Genomic DNA, 18,535 nt, shown 5'->3' with positions numbered 1-18,535 from the left:
GCTTCTTTGATTGATTTTTCTTGCCCCTTCTTCTTCTAGAGATGTTTGACAGTGTTTGATCTTGTCAGAGAAAAACAACACAGTGTTTGTTCCAGCCTGCAGTGTAGATTTTGGCCTTTTTTGTCAGGCTAAGGGGGTTTGAGCTTAAGGTGCACTGGAGTTTGGTTTTGTTTCTTTTCATGGCTGTTCATTTCCTAGGATTAGATGTCAGGCTCCAGATCCCTCTATGAATCTGCAATAATATTTGTGTATAGGGAGCCACTCAGGAGTTACCTTCACAGATGAAAGGTACTGAACCATATTTTGAAAATTGGAAAATATTCAGCCCTAGCATCAGTTAGAATCCAATGTCCCCTGATTTCTATCAAAGACATTTTTTCTTCTAAGACCGAGGTGTTTCCTATATATCTCACTTCAGAATTCCACTTTTGATAGGATTTTCATCCTTTGCACAGGTAGTGACTTGAAAATGCTGAGGGTGAAAGAAGAGAACTGAGGGTCTCTATCCCTGTCACTTACATAGATGTGCAGGTCTTTCAGCTTCATCTGTAAAAGAAGGGATGTTGTCATAGAATACAACCAAGGCTGCTGCTGAATCTGCCTGTGTGTTAGCTGAGAAAAACCTGAGCCCTTCTTTCATGCCTCCTGCAAGGTCATCAGACAGTGTACATTAAATCTGGGAATGGTTTGTTGTCAGGAAAGCAATATACTGCCAGCTGGATATTGAATTTTGTGAGTATCTGTGCACTGGATCACAGTACCTTAGAGGCAAGTATGAAGGCACTATGAACTGGAGACTGTTCTGGCTCAGAGGGACAAGAAGTCTGACAGTGTTGAATGTGTTGTTAAATTGGGTTTCCTTTGTGCTCTGGTTACTGTGGGGGCAGCTGGTGGCTGTGGGCAGTGTGTGATGTGCCCCTGCAGGGCTGCTGTGCCCAGAGCCAGGGGCAGGCTGCCAGGTGCTGCCCTGTCAGCTGGACAGGTGGGCAGGGGTGGCTCTGCAGCTGCTCCTCCTGCCCAGGGCACCTCACAGCAGCGTGGAGCTGGACACAGGCTCCTGGCTCCCTCCCTGCCTGCTGCCAGCAGCAATGTGCTGCTTTTGGGGCTCAGCAGAGTCTGGCTGGAGGTTTGAGCTCCAAGGGAGTGCAGGTCCTGGCTTGGCATCTCTGTCAGGGAAGGGCATTAACACTGAAAAAGGTTAGGGAGACCTCTAAAGTGGGAACCATCAAGGCAACTCCTGCAAAAAATCACTTGGGAAGTGCTTAGTGCATTGATTTCTCTCTTCACTTGGGGTTTTTTCTAGCAGTGTTCCTTCTTGGCAGCTCTTCTAGATGATCAGAAGTAACTCCAGAGCTGAGTGCTGGCCAGCCTTGCTTTAAAATGTTCTCTTTTGTTCTACCTGGTGTAGTTTTAATCCATTGCCTTCAAATCAGAATGGGTCTGTAGTGTTAGCTCCAAGTGAAATGCTGATATGGCCAGCACTGCACCAGGGGTGGTTTTCTGGCAGAAACAAAGGGCAGAAAGCCTGCAGCTTATTCCCAACGTGCATGTGGTGTAATTTAATTTTTGCAAGGGTCTTGTGTTTGCAGTGAATATGCCACTGAGTGGTTGGGTCAGTGTGGGAGGGCTGAGGAGTTCTGAAGGGCTGCAGACCAGTGCAGATCACACAAGGACAAAGGTTTGTGTAGCTGTGACTGTTGGTGCAGCAGCAGTGTTCCATTTAATTGGTTTAAACAACAACAAAAACAAACACCTACCCAAACAAAAAACCCCCCAAATCCAAAACAATCCCAAATCCAAACAAACCACAAACCCCAAGGGTAGGCAGTTGACAATAGTTGAATTTCAGCAGTTCTAGAAATTGAATTCTGTGTAAGATTTGTTCAGGCAATTACCCTGGAATTATCACAAGCACCATTCCTTGTCATCTGAGGTGAGGGAACATTTGTAGGAAAACATCAGTGTTTCCTAAATCTGTCAGTGGTCTCTAGTTATATCAGTTCTAATATAAAGCTAAAATAAAATTGTCTTGCCCCATGGACCTTGCTTCCTTTATCTTCCTAGGCAGTCCCTTCAGCCTGTGCCTACCAAGTCATGTACTCATGCAGCTGGGAAAAGGGAGATGGGAGGGCAGACTGACTGGGGGGTGGTTCTCAGGCCCAAAAACACACCTAAGGAAACCCCACATGCTGCCTTTTCCCATAAGTGATAGTTCTGCTTTTCAAATGGTTCCCAGACACACACTTGATCTCTTTAAATGAATATTTTATGCAGTACTTATTTAAAAGGCAGCTTACAAAAGAACACTTAAGTATTAACACTTAGTATCTTAGTAAGTGACAACTTTTCCTAAAGCAGAGCAGATTTCATATTTCATGAGTTCAGGGGTCTCCCTGAGTGTGTTGCTTGTGTGTTGAATTGACACCTCAGACCTTGTTTTAATCCCAGGGATTTGCTGCCTGCAGTTTACAAAATGCCCAAAATTCCCAAAGAGGCTAGTGCTCCTCCAGTATAAACCATGATTTTTTTCATCTGTCTTACAGATGTGCAGCACTCATTCATGAAAAGAAAAACACACTCATCTGTATCTATTTATGAGTGTCATGTCCTGGAGGCTGCCCAAGTCAGCTCAGGCTGCACGCACAGCATTTGGCCAGAGGCAAAAAGCTCCTTTATTCCCAAGGTTAATGTTTAGCAGTGGACCAAATCCCATCTCAGTTCCACCAGTGTAAATTATCAGTTGAGTAATCCTAGTGTTACAATGGCATAATTGAGATGGAACTTGGCTTGCAGCACTGCCATTTTTAAGTCTTGCCATGGCTTTTTCCTGCAGGATTCTTGCTGAAGTCAGAGGGGGTTCATGGCAGGGCTTAAGCCTTAAGCTGCTTCTCTGCAGCTCTGCAAGGTTGGGGTGCAGGCTACAGCAGGAAAACAGATCCCTGAAAGAGGAATTACAGAAGGGCTGTAATGCTGTTGTTGGCTGGAAGTCATCCCAGGGATTATTTGGGAGGCTGTGCATTGGAAGGATGAAAGCAAGCAGGGCTTGGATATGTAACAGGGTGTTAGAGCAGTTGCTGTGCCTCCTCTAGCTTACTGATATTTCATTTCATTCCTTTTCTCAGCTGGACCAGGGAAATATGTCCTCACACACTGGATGATGGGGCTCAGCCAGGGCTGATACTGCCCCTGGCACCAGGAGGGAGGCCAGTGCTCATACAGGGCATAAATGGAGACCTTAATGAGCCAGGGGGGATCACTTGCCTTAATGAACCAGGGGATGATCACTTGCCTTAATGAACATGGGGGGGATCACTTGCCTTAATGAACATGGGGGGGATCACTTGCCTTAATGAACATGGGGGGATCACTTGCCTTAATGAACCAGTGGTGGATCACTTGCCTTAATGAACATGGGGGGATCACTTGCCTTAATGAACCAGGGGGGATCACTTACCTTAATGAACCAGGGGATGATCACTTACCTTAATGAACATGGGGGGATCACTTGCCTTAATGAGCCAGGAGGGATCACTTGCCTTAATGAACATGGGGGGATCCCTTGCCTTAATGAACATGGGGGGGATCACTTGCCTTAATGAACATGGGGGGGATCCCTTGCCTTAATGAACATGGGGGGATCACTTGCCTTAATGAACCAGGGGGGATCCCTTGCCTTAATGAACCAGGGAGGGATCACTTGCCTTAATGAACATGGGGGGATCACTTGCCTTAATGAGCCAGGGGGGATCACTTGCCTTAATGAACCAGGGGGGGGATCCCTTGCCTTAATGAACATGGGGGGATCACTTGCCTTAATGAACCAGGAGGGATCACTTGCCTTAATGAACCAGTGGTGGATCACTTGCCTTAATGAACCAGGGGGGATCACTTGCCTTAATGAACATGGGGGGGATCCCTTGCCTTAATGAACATGGGGGGATCACTTGCCTTAATGAACATGGGGGGATCACTTGCCTTAATGAACCAGTGGTGGATCACTTGCCTTAATGAACCAGGGGGGATCACTTGCCTTAATGAGCCAGGAGGGATCACTTGCCTTAATGAACCAGGGGGGATCCCTTGCCTTAATGAACCAGGGAGGGATCACTTGCCTTAATGAACCAGGGGGGGATCACTTGCCTTAATGAACCAGGGGGGGGATCCCTTGCCTTAATGAACATGGGGGGATCACTTGCCTTAATGAACATGGGGGGATCACTTGCCTTAATGAACCAGGAGGGATCACTTGCCTTAATGAACCAGTGGTGGATCACTTGCCTTAATGAACCAGGGGGGATCACTTGCCTTAATGAACATGGGGGGGATCACTTGCCTTAATGAACATGGGGGGATCCCTTGCCTTAATGAACATGGGGGGATCACTTGCCTTAATGAGCCAGGGGGGGATCACTTGCCTTAATGAACCAGGGGGGATCACTTGCCTTAATGAACATGGGGGGATCACTTGCCTTAATGAGCCAGGGGGGATCACTTGCCTTAATGAGCCAGGGGGGGATCACTTGCCTTAATGAACATAGGGGGGATCACTTGCCTTAATGAACATGGGGGGATCACTTGCCTTAATGAACATAGGGGGGATCACTTGCCTTAATGAACCAGTGGTGGATCACTTGCCTTAATGAACATGGGGGGATCACTTGCCTTAATGAGCCAGGAGGGATCACTTGCCTTAATGAACCAGGAGGGATCACTTGCCTTAATGAACCAGGGGGGATCACTTGCCTTAATGAACATGGGAGGGATCAGTTGCCTTAATGAACATGGGGGGGATCCCTTGCCTTGGCTGGCAATGCCCTGATTTACTGGCACTGCTGATCCCAGGTGGAGCCCTTGGAGGAGTGGAAAGCTCAGTCCCTGTGCCTGGTGGGGGATGAGCAGTGATGGTGAAATGGATGAAATGGGGCTGGGCTTTTCCATGGTCTGGGCTGTCACCTGGCACTTCTGTCCTCAGCACAGTTGTTAACATTACCCATGGCTTCAAGGAGGAGCCTTCCCCCAGGCCCCACTTTGCTACTTCTCCCCTCCTGGGTGTTGCTGATTTGGTGTTTCTATGTTTTTCAGCAATGGGTAGAAGGGCTTGGATCCATCATACATAACTTTAGAGCTAACAATGTCAGTCCAATGACATGTCTGAAGAAACAGTAAGTTACTTTCTTTCTCCTTTATTTTTCTGTCCTTGTGTTTTCCTTGTTGGAATTGGGGGGAAAAAATTGCTTTTTGTAGTTTGACATTTACAAAACAGTGTCAGAAAGAAAATGGTGTTAAATGAGTTAAGTTTGTCTTTTATTGAGACTAAAGATGTCTCAAGGCTATATGTGGCACCTGCCCAGGAGAAATTAGAGGAGAATTTATAACTGTTCATTTGATTTATTGCAGTGTATGTTTTAATTATTGGCTGGTTTGTTTTTTCTTTGATGCAAATGCAGCAAAACCCCACAGGACTTTCTCATCTTCACACTGGTGTTAATTGCTGTACTGATTTTTTTGGGCTGCTTTTTGCAGTTAAAGAACTGCCCTGCCTCAAGCACTAAAAGGTTACAGAAAAATGGTTTTATTGCAGAACAATTATTTGTTTGTACTCATTTAGCAGACGTGGCAACAAGTTAAACAAAAGCATCTAGACCACAGTTTTAATGAACAGTGTTTTAAAAATATTTCATTCCTAATTTCAGCTGGATGAAGCTGGCCTTTCTAACAAACACAAATGGGAAAATTCCAGTTCGGAGGTAAGCACATTGGGGAGCTCTAGGTTTTTTCACTTCCTACTTCTATAATTTTAATAAAATTCTGTGCCTTAATAATGGAATATAATATTAATGTTATTATTAATATATATGTAATAATAAGTACAGAGCTAGATATTCTTCTCTGCCCTCCTTGGTAAGCTAGGCAGGACTTCTTACCAGCCTAGTAATTTTTATTTTATTTCCCAGTCCATTGTACTGAAGATATGAGTTCTTCTAATGGTTTTCAAAGTCACTTAGAGCTAAGAGCATCAGATTTCTCAGCCTGACATTCCTCAAACCCTGGGATGGGTTTTTCAGTTGTAAAATTTGATAAAGTACTTTAAAAAAGAGCCATAAAAACTTGCAGGCCAGTTAAGTAGAGGACAAAAAGGTACTTTGGAACTGCAGTTCCTTGTAAAAGAGACACATATGCATCTGCCAAAAATGCTCCTGCTTTATAGGAAGCCCCAGGGCAATATTTGGCTTTGTGCACATGGTGGATGAGCTGTTGGGTGATTGTTGGTGGGAACAGCAGGGCCAGAGCAGCATCTGTCCTGCTCAGCTGTTACCTGTTACAGGTGACTGCCTTTCAGTCCTCTCTGGCTGGGCAGTAGTGCTCCCCCTCCTGCTCCAGCACTCATTCTTGCCCGTGCTCTGAGCTGCTCTGCTCTGCACACTGTAGGTGCAAAGCAGAGCTTTGGGCCATGCTGGTTTTTCATGGGAGCAAGAGGGAGCACTTTGGGAGATAAGCCCCACACAACTTTCTTTTTTCCAAGGGAGGAAAAGAGGATTTTGCATCTGTAGAACCTGCAGAAAGACAGAGGGGCTGCCATGCTGCTCTCCAGGCTTCTTTAGCTTCATGGCTCAGGTGGCACCTTGACAGTGTCACAGCTGCTTCAGTGTGTTCATCTCCCATGGCCACGTCCCTGCTTATTCCTCACCCTCAGCTGCCATGGGGCACCTCCTGTGCAGGAGTCCCATGAGGAACATCATCAGGAGGGAGCAATACCCCAGGGACAAATCCATTTTCAGGGCTTTACAGCTGTATGGCTGTGCTTGAGCACAGAACCTATTCCACTGTGTGAATTTATAGTGTGCTAGCTTGTCTGAAACTGTTTCTGCCTTTAAATATTTCACATCACATTTACTGAGGCATAAATTGTCTCTGTTGGGCTCCAGCATTCTGATTTGTGTGTGCAGGCTGTCTGCTGCTTAAAAATCCAGTTCACTGGGTCCAGTGTATTAAATCTTCACATTTGAATTTGCACTATTTACAGGTTAACGTAGCTCAGTCTCCAGCAGTTCATTTACTGTAAAAGAAGGTTGCTTGTAAATTTGTAAGGGATCTGCTGTTCCATGGAGCTGACTCTCCTTTGCATCTGGATACTCCAAGGAATGTGCTGCCTTGGCCTGGGTGAAATGTGGCACATTTTTGGGGCTCACAGGGGAAGTGGGGTGTCACCCACTCAAAGCATGGGGAGAGGTGTCAGTGAGAGGAGGAACAGGAATGGAGGAGAGGAAGAAGCAGTGTGCTCTGCAGAGCTGCCCTGGCAAAGAGGGGGAGCCAGGGCCCTGAGGAGGGATGGCAAGGTCATGGGGTTGGCCTGAGCCAGCAGGAGCTGCTGATCCTGGAGTGGGACAGGCACCCAGGGCTCAGCCCGGGATGGGGTTCACTGCTGCCCCTTCCATGAGCCCTTGGTGCAGGGAAGGGGAGAGACCAAGAGGAGGGAGATTCAGGGGGAAGGGGTGGGTGTCTGAGGAAGCCAGGGAGCCCTGGGAAATGGGGGCTGAGTGCCTCTGCCTTGCAAGGGCCACCAAACATTCACATTTGCTCCCCCAGTGCCTCTTGCACTGCTTTAAACCACGGTGCTTCCCCTCCAGCTGACCTTTCCCTTTTGCCTGTTTTAAATCCACTGTTATGGATTCAGCCCTGCTGCCTCCTGCTGCTGCTGCCAGGGGCTCCTGGAGCAGTGGCTGTAGCTCTGGGAATACAGATGGGAGGGTTTCTCTCTCAGGAGCAGACCCCCCAGCAGGTCTCTTCAGCCACAGGAATGTGTATCACAAGACCCACCTGTACTTCATTTTTACACAGAGGTGCAGTAAAACACCAAGGGGGAAAACCCTCACCTGCAGAATCAGAGCTCCTTGCATTTCCTCCCCAGTTTGAAACAAATTTTGCATCTGCCACATTCCCCACAGGGAGTGGTGAGCCTTGAGGAGGTGTCACTGCTCAGGCTGGTGGTGGTAGGTGCCATAAATATTCCTGACTCCTTGGCTGTCAGCTGGGAGCTGCAGTCACACTGATTTTTCTCAGGGCACTTTTGGGTTCTAGTGTGCTCTGGGGCGTAGCTCTGTTGCTGTTGATGTGCTGTGACTGGGAGAGAGGAGCCCCTGGCAGTGAGCAGTGTGAAAACCTTAGGAGAGTAGCAGGTTTGCCTGTTGGGCTTTGGTAGATGTTAGCACTCTGAGTCTAGAATTACATTTCCAGCTCTTGCAAAGGCATGGCATTTGTCAGATGTTTTGTATGTTCAGATTTTAACACTACTCTAACAGATGAGCAAACAGGTCAGCCTTTGTAAGGAAAAAAAGATCTAAATGGTTTCTTCAACTTTCTGCTGGCAGAAAATTTATTTTCTGTGTGAGTGAGTTGCAGCTGCTCATCTGGAGCCTGGTTAGAAATTAGCTTTGCTCTGACTGTGCTTCTCCCTTTGTATCACTACATTTGAAAGAGTTCAAGCAAGTTTAGGTTCCAACTATGAAAAAACATAGTAAAAAAAGAGCTAAACTATGACAAATGAACCTTAAATCTGTTTTTCATTAGTTTAATTAAGTTTATTTGAAAGTAGAGTTTTTTTAAGTATGTTTCATATCAATTACTCCAGAGTGTCTGGAAGAAATCTGTTGCAATGCTTCAGTGTTGGTTGGAAATCAAAGTTAGATCATTTCCTGCACAGTGTAGGCAGGTCAAGCCCAGCTGATCAGTTCAGGGGAGCCCTGGTAGAAGATTGATTTCCACAGGTGGTGCTGGCTTGATTTTTGAGGTGATGGTTGGAAAGTGCTGCAGGTCAGAAGTAACCAAGTCATTTAATCCATCCACAAGCACAACAGAGCCATATCCCTCAGCTCCAGAGGTGGGAAGGATTTTCAGTGTTCATGAGAAGTGCACTGGCATGCTAGCAGGAGCCCCAAAGCACTGCAGGTGGAGCATGAGGAGTAAACACCTGGAGGTGTCCAGATGAATGTAAATCTGCCAGGATGAAGTCTCCTCTGATAGAAGGAAAAGCAGTTTTATTTGCAATGGCCTTGGCAAAATGAAGGTGCCACGCTGTATTTTTACAATCTTTTTTGATTCATGCAATCTTCTCTTCACTGCTGCTGTCATTACAAATTACTGCTGTGCTTGCTGTCAGCTTTTGAGAAATGAAAAAATACATTTGGCATCAAACGTAAGTTCCCTGCAGCCATGGAATCTTGGCACACATCTGATTAATTGCTTACACCAATATTACATGTTTTACAGGACATTTATTATTGGAGTCCAATTCATTGCAGAAGACATAGAAATTTACAGGGCTGGAAATAGGTTGTAAATTGTAGAGTTAACATTACTCTGTGGTTTAGAATTAGCAGAAAAAATAGTTGCCTGAGGAATTTTTTAGGAAACAAGTGCCTAAAGTTAAACTCAGTCTATATTTTAGTGAAAATATCTTGGTACTTATCAGCTTTGGAAAATTAAACAGCTAACTTAGATGCCTAAATAGGGACATAGAAATCTAACTGTTGTAAGGACCCAGTAAGAAGGAAAAACATGGCTAAGTTTTGTTAAAATATTTTTTTATCATTTAGATATTTCCACTTCCTGATCTTAATTTTATTAGTATGAAAATATTTACATAGGCAGTTTAGAGTGTTTTGGAGAATAAAACAACCATGAGTTGCTATGGCAACAAATAGCAGCCCCAATTTGTTTCACGTCTCTCGCCAAGTGAAATTATTTATTATGCATGAGATTGACTAAAAGTCTCAGCAAATGTTTGTCTCACTTGATGATGAAGAGCAACACGTTCTTCCCAGCAGCCACTGAGTGTTTCCCAGTGTACAGCTTTTGTTAGAACACCTCTTGGATGCAGACTAAAGGGTCTCTCTCCAGATGACACCACAGTCAAGGGGTTGTGGGTCACAGCATTCCAGCTCAAGCCCTAACAGAAGCAGGAGGACTGTCAGGTTTGGATCCCCCCCTCCAGACCCAGGGGTGATTCTGCCTCTTCTCAAATGGAATCAGAAATAGACCCTCTCCTGTTAACCACCCCAAACAGCTGCATTTCTGTGGGGTTGGTCTCATTCCAAGTGAAACCAGCCGTGCATGGTGAAATGGTGCTTTGGGAAGGAGCAGGGTGCTCATCAGCTAGGTGGAATGTTCAGGGGCAGCTGAGAGGGTCTGTGTGTGCAGCGTGGCTGGGACAGGCACTCGGGTGCTGTTCTCACAGGCTGTGAGCTCAGGAGCCCTGCAGCAGGGACTGGGATTTGCCATGTGCCTGCGAGTCTGCCAGCAGCAGCTGCTTGAGAAGGGAGCAGGAAGGGAGCAGCCTTGGGGAGCAGCCTTAGGGAGCAGCCTTTGGGAGCAGGAAGGGAGCAGCCTCAGGGAGCGGCCCTTGGGAGCGGCCCTTGGGAGCGGCCTTTTTGGGAGCAGCCTTTTTGGGAGCAGCCTTTGGGAGCAGGAAGGGAGCGGCCTTGGGGCGCGGCCTTGGGGCGCAGCCTTGGGGAGCAGCCTTGGGGAGCAGCCTTGGGGAGCAGCCTTGGGGAGCAGCCTTGGGGAGCAGCCTTGGGGAGCAGGAAGGGAGCAGCCTTTGGGAGCAGCCTTTGGGCGCGGCCTTTGGGAGCGGCCCTTGGGAGCGGCCTTTTTGGGAGCGGCCTTTGGGAGCGGCCTTTGGGAGCGGCCTTGGGGCGCGGCCTTGGGGAGCAGCCTTGGGGAGCAGCCTTTGGGAGCAGGAAGGGAGCAGCCTTTGGGCGCGGCCTCAGGGAGCGGCCCTTGGGAGCGGCCTTTTTGGGAGCAGCCTTTTTGGGAGCAGCCTTTTTGGGAGCAGCCTTGGGGAGCAGCCTTGGGGAGCAGCCTTTGGGAGCAGGAAGGGAGCGGCCTTGGGGCGCGGCCTTGGGGCGCAGCCTTGGGGAGCAGCCTTTGGGCACAGCCTTTGGGCACAGCCTTGGGGAGCAGGAAGGGAGCAGCCTTGGGGAGCAGGAAGGGAGCAGCCTTTGGGAGCAGCCTTTGGGAGCAGCCTTTGGGAGCAGCCTTGGGGAGCAGCCTTTGGGAGCAGCCCCCGAGCCTTGTGGGGCACAGCTCAGTGCCTGGGCTGGGAGGGAGGGCACGGCAGGAGTGACCAGGGAGTCTCCTCCCTGCAGAGCCGCTGCTCTGGGAGCAGTCTCTGGTACCAGCAGACAGCTTAAGGAGCAAACAGAGGAGTGCGCTGCACGGCTCTGTGCCCCGATGCTCTGGGGGAAAACCCCTCCTGTGTTCTGTTTGCAGTCCATGATCCTGGTGTATTTCGAGCCAGAGCAGGGCTGCTCTCTGCAGCTCCGAGACTTCTCCCACTGCACTCCTACTTGGAACTGCTTCCATTCTCAGCTGAAGCCAAGGAAAGGGCTGGCAGTGAAAGCGAGAGAGAGCTGATGGTTTGAAAATGACTGACGTTTCTCTGTTGTTGTTTTTTTTCTCTCCACTCTTTGTTTTAGCATAACCAGAACCTTTGCATCAGGTAAAACAGAAAAAGTGATCTTTCAGGCACTGAAGGAATTGGGTCTTCCCAGCGGAAAGGTATTTCGTGGCTGTGAATAAGTGCTTTTGTGTACCAATAAGGTGATGACTCATTCACGTCTGTAGCTGTAATCGAAGGCATTTGCATCACAAAAAGCGTGTTCCTTACTAACCGCTGGAGGTTGTTTACTAGAGCCAAAGTGTAATTAAATCTGTGTGACACAGAGCTCCTTAAACCTCCTAGAGGAGGCTTCCCTTCGCTTCTATCACAAACTACCTTTTGTTCATTTATGCTAAGTACAAAATGTGCATGGAATGGATTGTTTTGTTGCATTTCTGGGAGCCCTGCTGCTCTTTGCTCCCCTCCTTTGCAGAGCTGCTCCCCAGCTCTGTCCCCCTGGCAGTGGGAGCCCCAGGGAGGGGATCGCTTGAACTTTTTGGGTTTGGATTGTTTGTGGTTTTTTTAAGCTTCAGAAGAAAAACAGCTTGTTTTCCAGCTCTGTGTTTCTGTAGAATTGCTGTTAGTGTGAGGTTAGAATACAAGCACATCTAACAGATCTAGGATAAAGATGAACTTAGAGCTACTTTGAGAGACTACAAAACCAACCAGGTAAATTTCTACCTGGGAAGGAGCTAAACCAGTTCTCAGCTGCTTTTTTCTGATATAAGATACTCTCTTGGGAAAGGAGCACATAAGCTCTCTTGTCTGGGTAAATGTACCTTTGCATTTCGTTGCAGAATGATGAAATTGAGCCTGCAGCTTTTACTTATGAGAAATTTTATGAGCTTACCCAAAAGATATGTCCCCGAACTGACATAGAGGACCTCTTTAAGAAGATGTAAGTTCAGATTTCATATAATCTCGCTTTAAAAACATTTTGTTGTGTTTTTAGTCCATAACTAATAGTGAGAGAACACTGTAAAATTTGTCTACCCTTGAATCCTGGTAGCATCAGCAGTATTTTAGAACAAGCTCCAGTCTATGTTCTACCCCTTCCTCCCTTCTCAGCCTGGTGATGTAAAAGTTCACTCTGTATTTTAGAGCAACTTTTACATGACTTAAAGGAAGCACCTGGAACTTTTTTTTTTTTTGCATTGGCTTTACTAACTACTGTAATTTTAACTTGCTCCTTTAGGTGATTAACACAGTATGTGAACTAATTAAATTAAGTAAGAAATTTGAAGTTTGAAAAGTTTCTTCACCCAGTTTATTCTCAGCTGGAGGGCTTACTTACTTACTTGTGTTGTTTTATGATGGGATGTTTGTTCAGGGATAGGAAGATATGTTGTGGGAGACACTGTGCCAAGCACAGGCAGTTAGCATGTGTTCTGTGCCTGTTCATTCTGAGATTATACAGCAAGTAGAAAACAGTAGGAGGTTTTAGAAGTATCAGCAATGTCAACATGTAAATCATGCCTGCTGTAGCATCGTGTACAAAAACTCACATTCTCTAATAAATTCCTTTTCAGCAATGGAGACAAAACTGATTATTTAACGGTAGACCAATTAGTGAGCTTTCTAAATGAAGTAAGCTTTTTCATACATTAACTCCCATCCCAGCCTTCCCATTGCATGCCCCGTGCCCTTGTGTGCTGTGCTTCTGACCTGCTGATCTTCCACTGGGGGCACATCCTGGGGCAAAATCAGCTCAGCCCTTGTGCTCCTCTGCTTGCTACGCCTTGGCCTTGCAGCTGCACCTCCTGTTACTCGTGGCTGTGTGGTGGTGTGTGTGTCCTGTGTTTTTATGCTGTTTGTGCTGGTCATTCCACTGAAATACACCCAGAATTGGATTGCAGTTATCTTACCTGTAGCCCCCAGGTAAATATATCTACTAGTCCTTCCAGAAGAGTAGAGAAACTGAAGGAGGTGTTTATAAACAGGGATTTGAGTCTCCTCAGCAGCAGTATTTCAATTGTTACACATCTAAGAGCTAGGAGGGTATTTTAAGAGTTTGTATATGATTTTTAAAATACCACGTATTTTAAAATACAGAATAGGAGGAAATAGGAGGAAATTGCAGAATAGGAGGAAATCTTTTTATTGCTGTATTTCCAGATTGCAGTTGTTGGCAGAAGTATTTAGTATTTCTTAAAAGCACCACGAGTGTGTGAAGTAGTTCAATAAACAGTGTGGGCTGGGCTCTTTTCTATTCCTAGAGCACAGTGAGTTATAGAAAACTGCCTCATTTGCAATTCCAGCAAGAAATGCAGTGTGTGGATTTGACAAGAGCACACCCATGAAAGCAGACACATCCCTCTTGGTTTTGTACCAGGAGATTATTGTCATCCTGAACATGGGAAGCTGCCAGCCTTGCTCTGTGACACTTGTAGGTGCATTTCCAAAAAAAAAAATAAATCTCTCCATCTAAAATTGTTTTTCTAGTTATAGTTCAATTGTATATATGTTTATATATAGACATGTTTATTTTTTGGATGCTTCATTCTGAAGATCCAAGCTGTAAGTTCCCTCTATATCAAATTTAGAATATCATTTTATGTTTCAGTACAGAACATGTGCCTTACTCTTCACTAAACCTGAATTACTTGTAGAAAGGGTATTCAAAAAGAAAAGAGAAAGATGAACGGCTTGATTCCATAATTGGGGTTACATCCTTGGGGCTTCAGTTCCTGTCTGTTGGCAAGGCTTAATCCTACTGCTGTGAGACATCCTTTTATCACAGCTACTTCCACAATTCAGTGTCTGAATGTTTGCAGGGCTGGCCTCAGAGTCAGGGCTTGTCATCTTTGCTTGTGCATTGGGGAGAGAGAGGACAGTGTTGTTATTTAAATCAGAAACGATCCCTTTGAAGCAGCTCAGCCCCCAGTGGTGCTAGGTACCTTTACTGCTTGAAGCACAGCCCCATCCCCACTTTAAACCACCTTAGCTTGGGATTTCTTTAGTGTCACCCTTCCTTCTCAGGTGAATTACTGTTTTATCTTCAAACTAAAACAATTAGAGATCGATTTTAAAATAAAGTGTAGCTCCTTGTAGCCCAAACTTCTGAAGAAAAGCTGCCAGCATTTGTAAGAACCCCCTACCTCCAGTAACTGATTGAAAAATTAAGGTTGAGTTGCTGTGCTCTCAATTTTGTGTGACTTGAGCAGTTCTTTTTACAGAATTAGAAACATTATTTTATATAGGCAAATATAGGTAGCATTGGGGAGATTTATAGGTAGTACTGGGGGGAAATGCATCTTGTTGACTGCATTCATATTGACAAAATACATTTTGCAGTTGGAAATCCTGTGGTGGGCCCCTTTGGTGCAGGACCAGAGCTGGGATAAATCACTGAAGTGTTTTTTCTAGGGGAGGACATTTATTCTGGTGACTGAAAGCCATGCCTTTGGTCTGTGTTGGAGGTCTTCTGGTCTCCAAACAGAGTTTAAAGTTTTGGCCATCATTTGAAAGGCACAGAAGGACCCAGAATGTGCCTCCTGGAGGGATCATTTCTGTCCCTTGGCTGCTGGCCAGTGCTGCAATTAGCATTGGTGTCTAATGCTGGGAGTATAGAAAGGTTCTTGTCATTGCATGGGAGAGGGGAGTCACTTGGCAGAGCAACTCTTCATGAGCCTCTTGAACTGAAATTATTTTGAAGTAACCTCCGAGGCATGCTGCAGAAGCTCTCAGTGTTATGGGTTTTTAAGAGAGCACCAGGGTATGTTCTGGGGATGAGAGGAGAGTCAGCAGCTTTCCTGGAGCTTTTCCAAACTCCTGTCTCTGTTTGACTTTTAAATGCTGCTGGCTGACAGATGATTTAATTGTGCTTCAGTATTAAAGCTGCTGGGAAGTTTTTAGAAGCTTAATTGTTGTTGTGCACTGAGTATTTTGTCTAGCTCTCCTATTTTTAAAGTCAAATTTTGGAAAAAAATGAGAAAGGAAATATAGTAGAAAAGGGGCTGAAATCACTCTCACTGAGATTTGCTCCTGCAGTTCATTTACAGCAATAAATAACAAGGCAAGCAACACTTCAGATGGAATTTTCAGTGTCTGACCCGTGCTCATCCATTCTTTGGGAGGGAGGTATGGGGACATCCTTTCCTATTCCCAATTCCTGGCTTCCTCCCTCCTTCCCAGTCCCTCTTTCCATCCCCCAGGTGCCCATCTCCCCAGAAGGAGCTTCTGCCCATGGCCAGGGCAGGTCTGGCTTTAGGCAGAGCTGCTTTTGGCACAGTTGGAAGGGCTGTGTGTCAGTGTGTGCCCACTCCCAGGTGCTGGGCAGGCTGAGTGAGCTCTGCTCTCTTTGCAAACCTCTGGGCACCCTTTCTCCCCCTGTTGCAGTCAGTTCACCTCACCTGCCTGGCAGTGCCTGGTGCAGGGGTGCCCTGTGTGCCAGGGCAGCCAGAACAGCCAAACACAGCTGTGCTGCAGGTACACAGTTAATCCTGGGGTGTGGGTTTTTTTGAGATGCAATGTCACACTTCGAGTTTTGGTGAAAACAAAACACAGGTTTCCTGTGCCACCGGGTTTTGGGGTGCAGAATGTTTCCCCATGAAACACTGGAGAGCATTATCACTTTTGAAAGCAGATCTTTATCAGTTGCCAACTCTTATTTCTTAACCAAAGTGACCATGAGGATAGCCTTCTGTTCCACTGGAGAATCACTAATGAGCAGTGATCACTGCTACTGGAAGAACACTTTGCTCTCAGCTCCTTCTGATAACTCTGGGACTTTTTCTCAAGAGGAGACTTTTTGCTTTATCCCATTTATTTTCTTCTTTTTACTCATTACTAACTGTAGAAGGAAGTGAGTGGGGAAGAGCCCTTTTCTGGAGCAAAGAGCCTTCCCCACTCTTTCTGGCCATTTTCTGAGGTGCTGTGTTGTCACTAGGGGTGTAAAGCCTTGTCATTTGTCACCTGGAGCTGTTGCATGCCGTGTTGTGGTGGTGTTGGTGTGTCCTGCCTCCATCTGCTCCCTGTGGTGTTTGATCTGAGTGCTCTGGGCGTGCCCACAGCCCCTGTGGCCTGCACAGCCCCGCTGTGTTTGGGTGCTGCAGGCTGCCAGCACACCCCCTGCACCATCCCTCCCTAACTGCATGAGTGACCTGGCATTGGTTGTAATTTCTTGGAGTTAATTAAGCACGTGCACCGGTGGATTGGTTGTAAGAAAAGAGATTGGATTGGATATTACTTTTCTTTTCGGAAAAGAAAAATTGCTGAAAAAGTTTCCACAGAAGGAATTACAGCAAATGCTGTGTAAGCCATGTCAACACCATCCTGTCACTCTGAATTATTGACTGCCAGTATGGGGGTGGCCTCTTCATCTCTGAATTCTGCTGAAACTAAAGCTTGGAAACTGGGCACCTTCTGGGGTAAAAGAGTATTTTCACAGTCAGATTTATTTCTTTGTTTTGTTGCATCTGCTTACGTGCCACTATTCTGTTAATTCTGGTTTTAATTTTCTTTTGATGGAGAATCAGGCACACAGTGTGCAGCTCTGATCCAGCATGGAGAAAAACCCAAAGTTACATAGCACACTACAAAGTGAAAGCACACAAATTGTGAATTTTATTCTGTTAGCAATCACTGCTAAATTGCACCTAAACGTGACATATATTATGAAATCCTAAAATTACAAATTATTGTGAAATAAGAGATGATGCTGTGAAATTCTTGTGCATATTTATTCCAAGAACCTATGCTGGTTTTTGAATAGCTAAAAACACAATGTTTCCACGATTCACAAATAATCATCCAGTACCTGCATATTGCTCAACTCAAATTTCAAATTCTGCATTTACAGTATAGCTTTATTGTACTTTTTTGCTTTAGCTGGGGATAGACTTGCATTTTTGCAGAGGTGATTACAGTGCCACCAGTCAAGTCTCACTTTGCAAAAAAAGGATGAGAGAGAATTGACAAAGGGACAATTAGCTATTTGTTTTCATTTGCACAGATTCCATGTGCAGTCATTATTTCATGAATAAGCAAGACCAGTTAGATGATTGCATTGGATTTTTCTTTTTTAAAATATTTCTGTGATCAAACTGCCTAGGTTCCTTATGAAAGATAAAGCTCATTTTCTACCTAACGCTGAAGTTGCTGTTGAACAATCTGTACATTTTAGGGCTGCCTCTTTTTTTTTAAATGTCCATTTCTTTCTTTCTCACCTGCAGTAATGAAATGCTCTTGGGTGATGGCCATGCACTGTCTTGTTTTGCTGAACTCCCTTGTTTTCTCACCTTAGCACCAACGAGATCCTCGGCTCAATGAAATTTTGTTTCCCTTTTATGACACAAAAAGAGCAATGCAGATCATTGAGACATATGAGCCAGATGAAGACTTGAAGAGGAAAGGTAAATGGGGGAGGGAATTCAGAGTTCACTGGGTTTGGGCATTTGGGGAATTTGTTCTGAGGCATTCAGGCTTTTAAAAGGGAGTTTGCAGTCCCTGTGGTGTGGTGTGGGGACAAGCACTTGCTGGACCAGGAAAGTGCTCTGCTGGAAAAAGTATCTCCCCTTTAAAATCAGATTTTTTTTAACCCCCTTTCTTTCATACTCAGGATCAGCTGGAGCAGTTCATCCCTGGCTGACACCAAGCACAGAAAATTTAAGCTCCATTAGGGGTTTTTTTTCAGAAAGTTAGAAGTAGAATGGAAACTGGGATTACTCCACTTCTCTGTCTAAGAGAAAAATAGACTTAAAGAAAATAAAAATAGGACTGCTGCAACCTTGCCTTAACAATAGCTGAGTGCTCATAAATTACTTCAGAGAAAGCAATGTCAAAATTAGTGCCAGGTGACCATTCCCTGCAGCAGCTCTTTGTGACTAATCCCTTCTTCCCTATCACAGATCATCTTTATTTTCCAGACTCTTGGCCTCTTTAAAACTGATATTGCCATACTAATTATTCCTAATTGGTTTCATTAAAAATTACCCCTTAATTTGTATTTTTTATACTTTATTATAGGCATAGACCAGCAGACAGATAAGGGAGAGGTGTTATGAATTCTGTGTTCTGAATTCCTGTCTGTGCCATGTTCATTGTAGGTCTGTTTTTACCAAGGTGTGAACATGTATTTCAAACAGCAGACTGGAAGGT

General features: G+C 45.5%; 1 protein-coding gene across 5 annotated transcripts in view; it reads left to right on the top strand.

Annotated features, from left to right (window-relative positions):
- PLCB4 (phospholipase C beta 4) overlaps positions 1-18,535 on the top strand; it is a 182,797-nt gene that overhangs the window by 108,696 nt on the left and 55,566 nt on the right. For all 5 annotated transcript variants that reach the window (XM_059840461.1, XM_059840458.1, XM_059840460.1 and 2 more), the window contains 6 exons: positions 5,083-5,162; positions 5,694-5,747; positions 11,475-11,556; positions 12,235-12,335; positions 12,967-13,024; positions 17,682-17,790. In XM_059840461.1, the coding sequence (XP_059696444.1) occupies positions 5,083-5,162; positions 5,694-5,747; positions 11,475-11,556; positions 12,235-12,335; positions 12,967-13,024; positions 17,682-17,790 (484 nt within the window). The remainder of the gene's footprint in view (positions 1-5,082; positions 5,163-5,693; positions 5,748-11,474; positions 11,557-12,234; positions 12,336-12,966; positions 13,025-17,681; positions 17,791-18,535) is intronic.

Source organism: Haemorhous mexicanus, chromosome 3 (genome assembly GCF_027477595.1).
Source record: "Haemorhous mexicanus isolate bHaeMex1 chromosome 3, bHaeMex1.pri, whole genome shotgun sequence".
Lineage (NCBI taxonomy): Eukaryota > Metazoa > Chordata > Aves > Passeriformes > Fringillidae > Haemorhous > Haemorhous mexicanus.
Note: the sequence above shows the minus strand (reverse complement) of the source record. Positions and strands in the feature narration are given on the sequence as shown.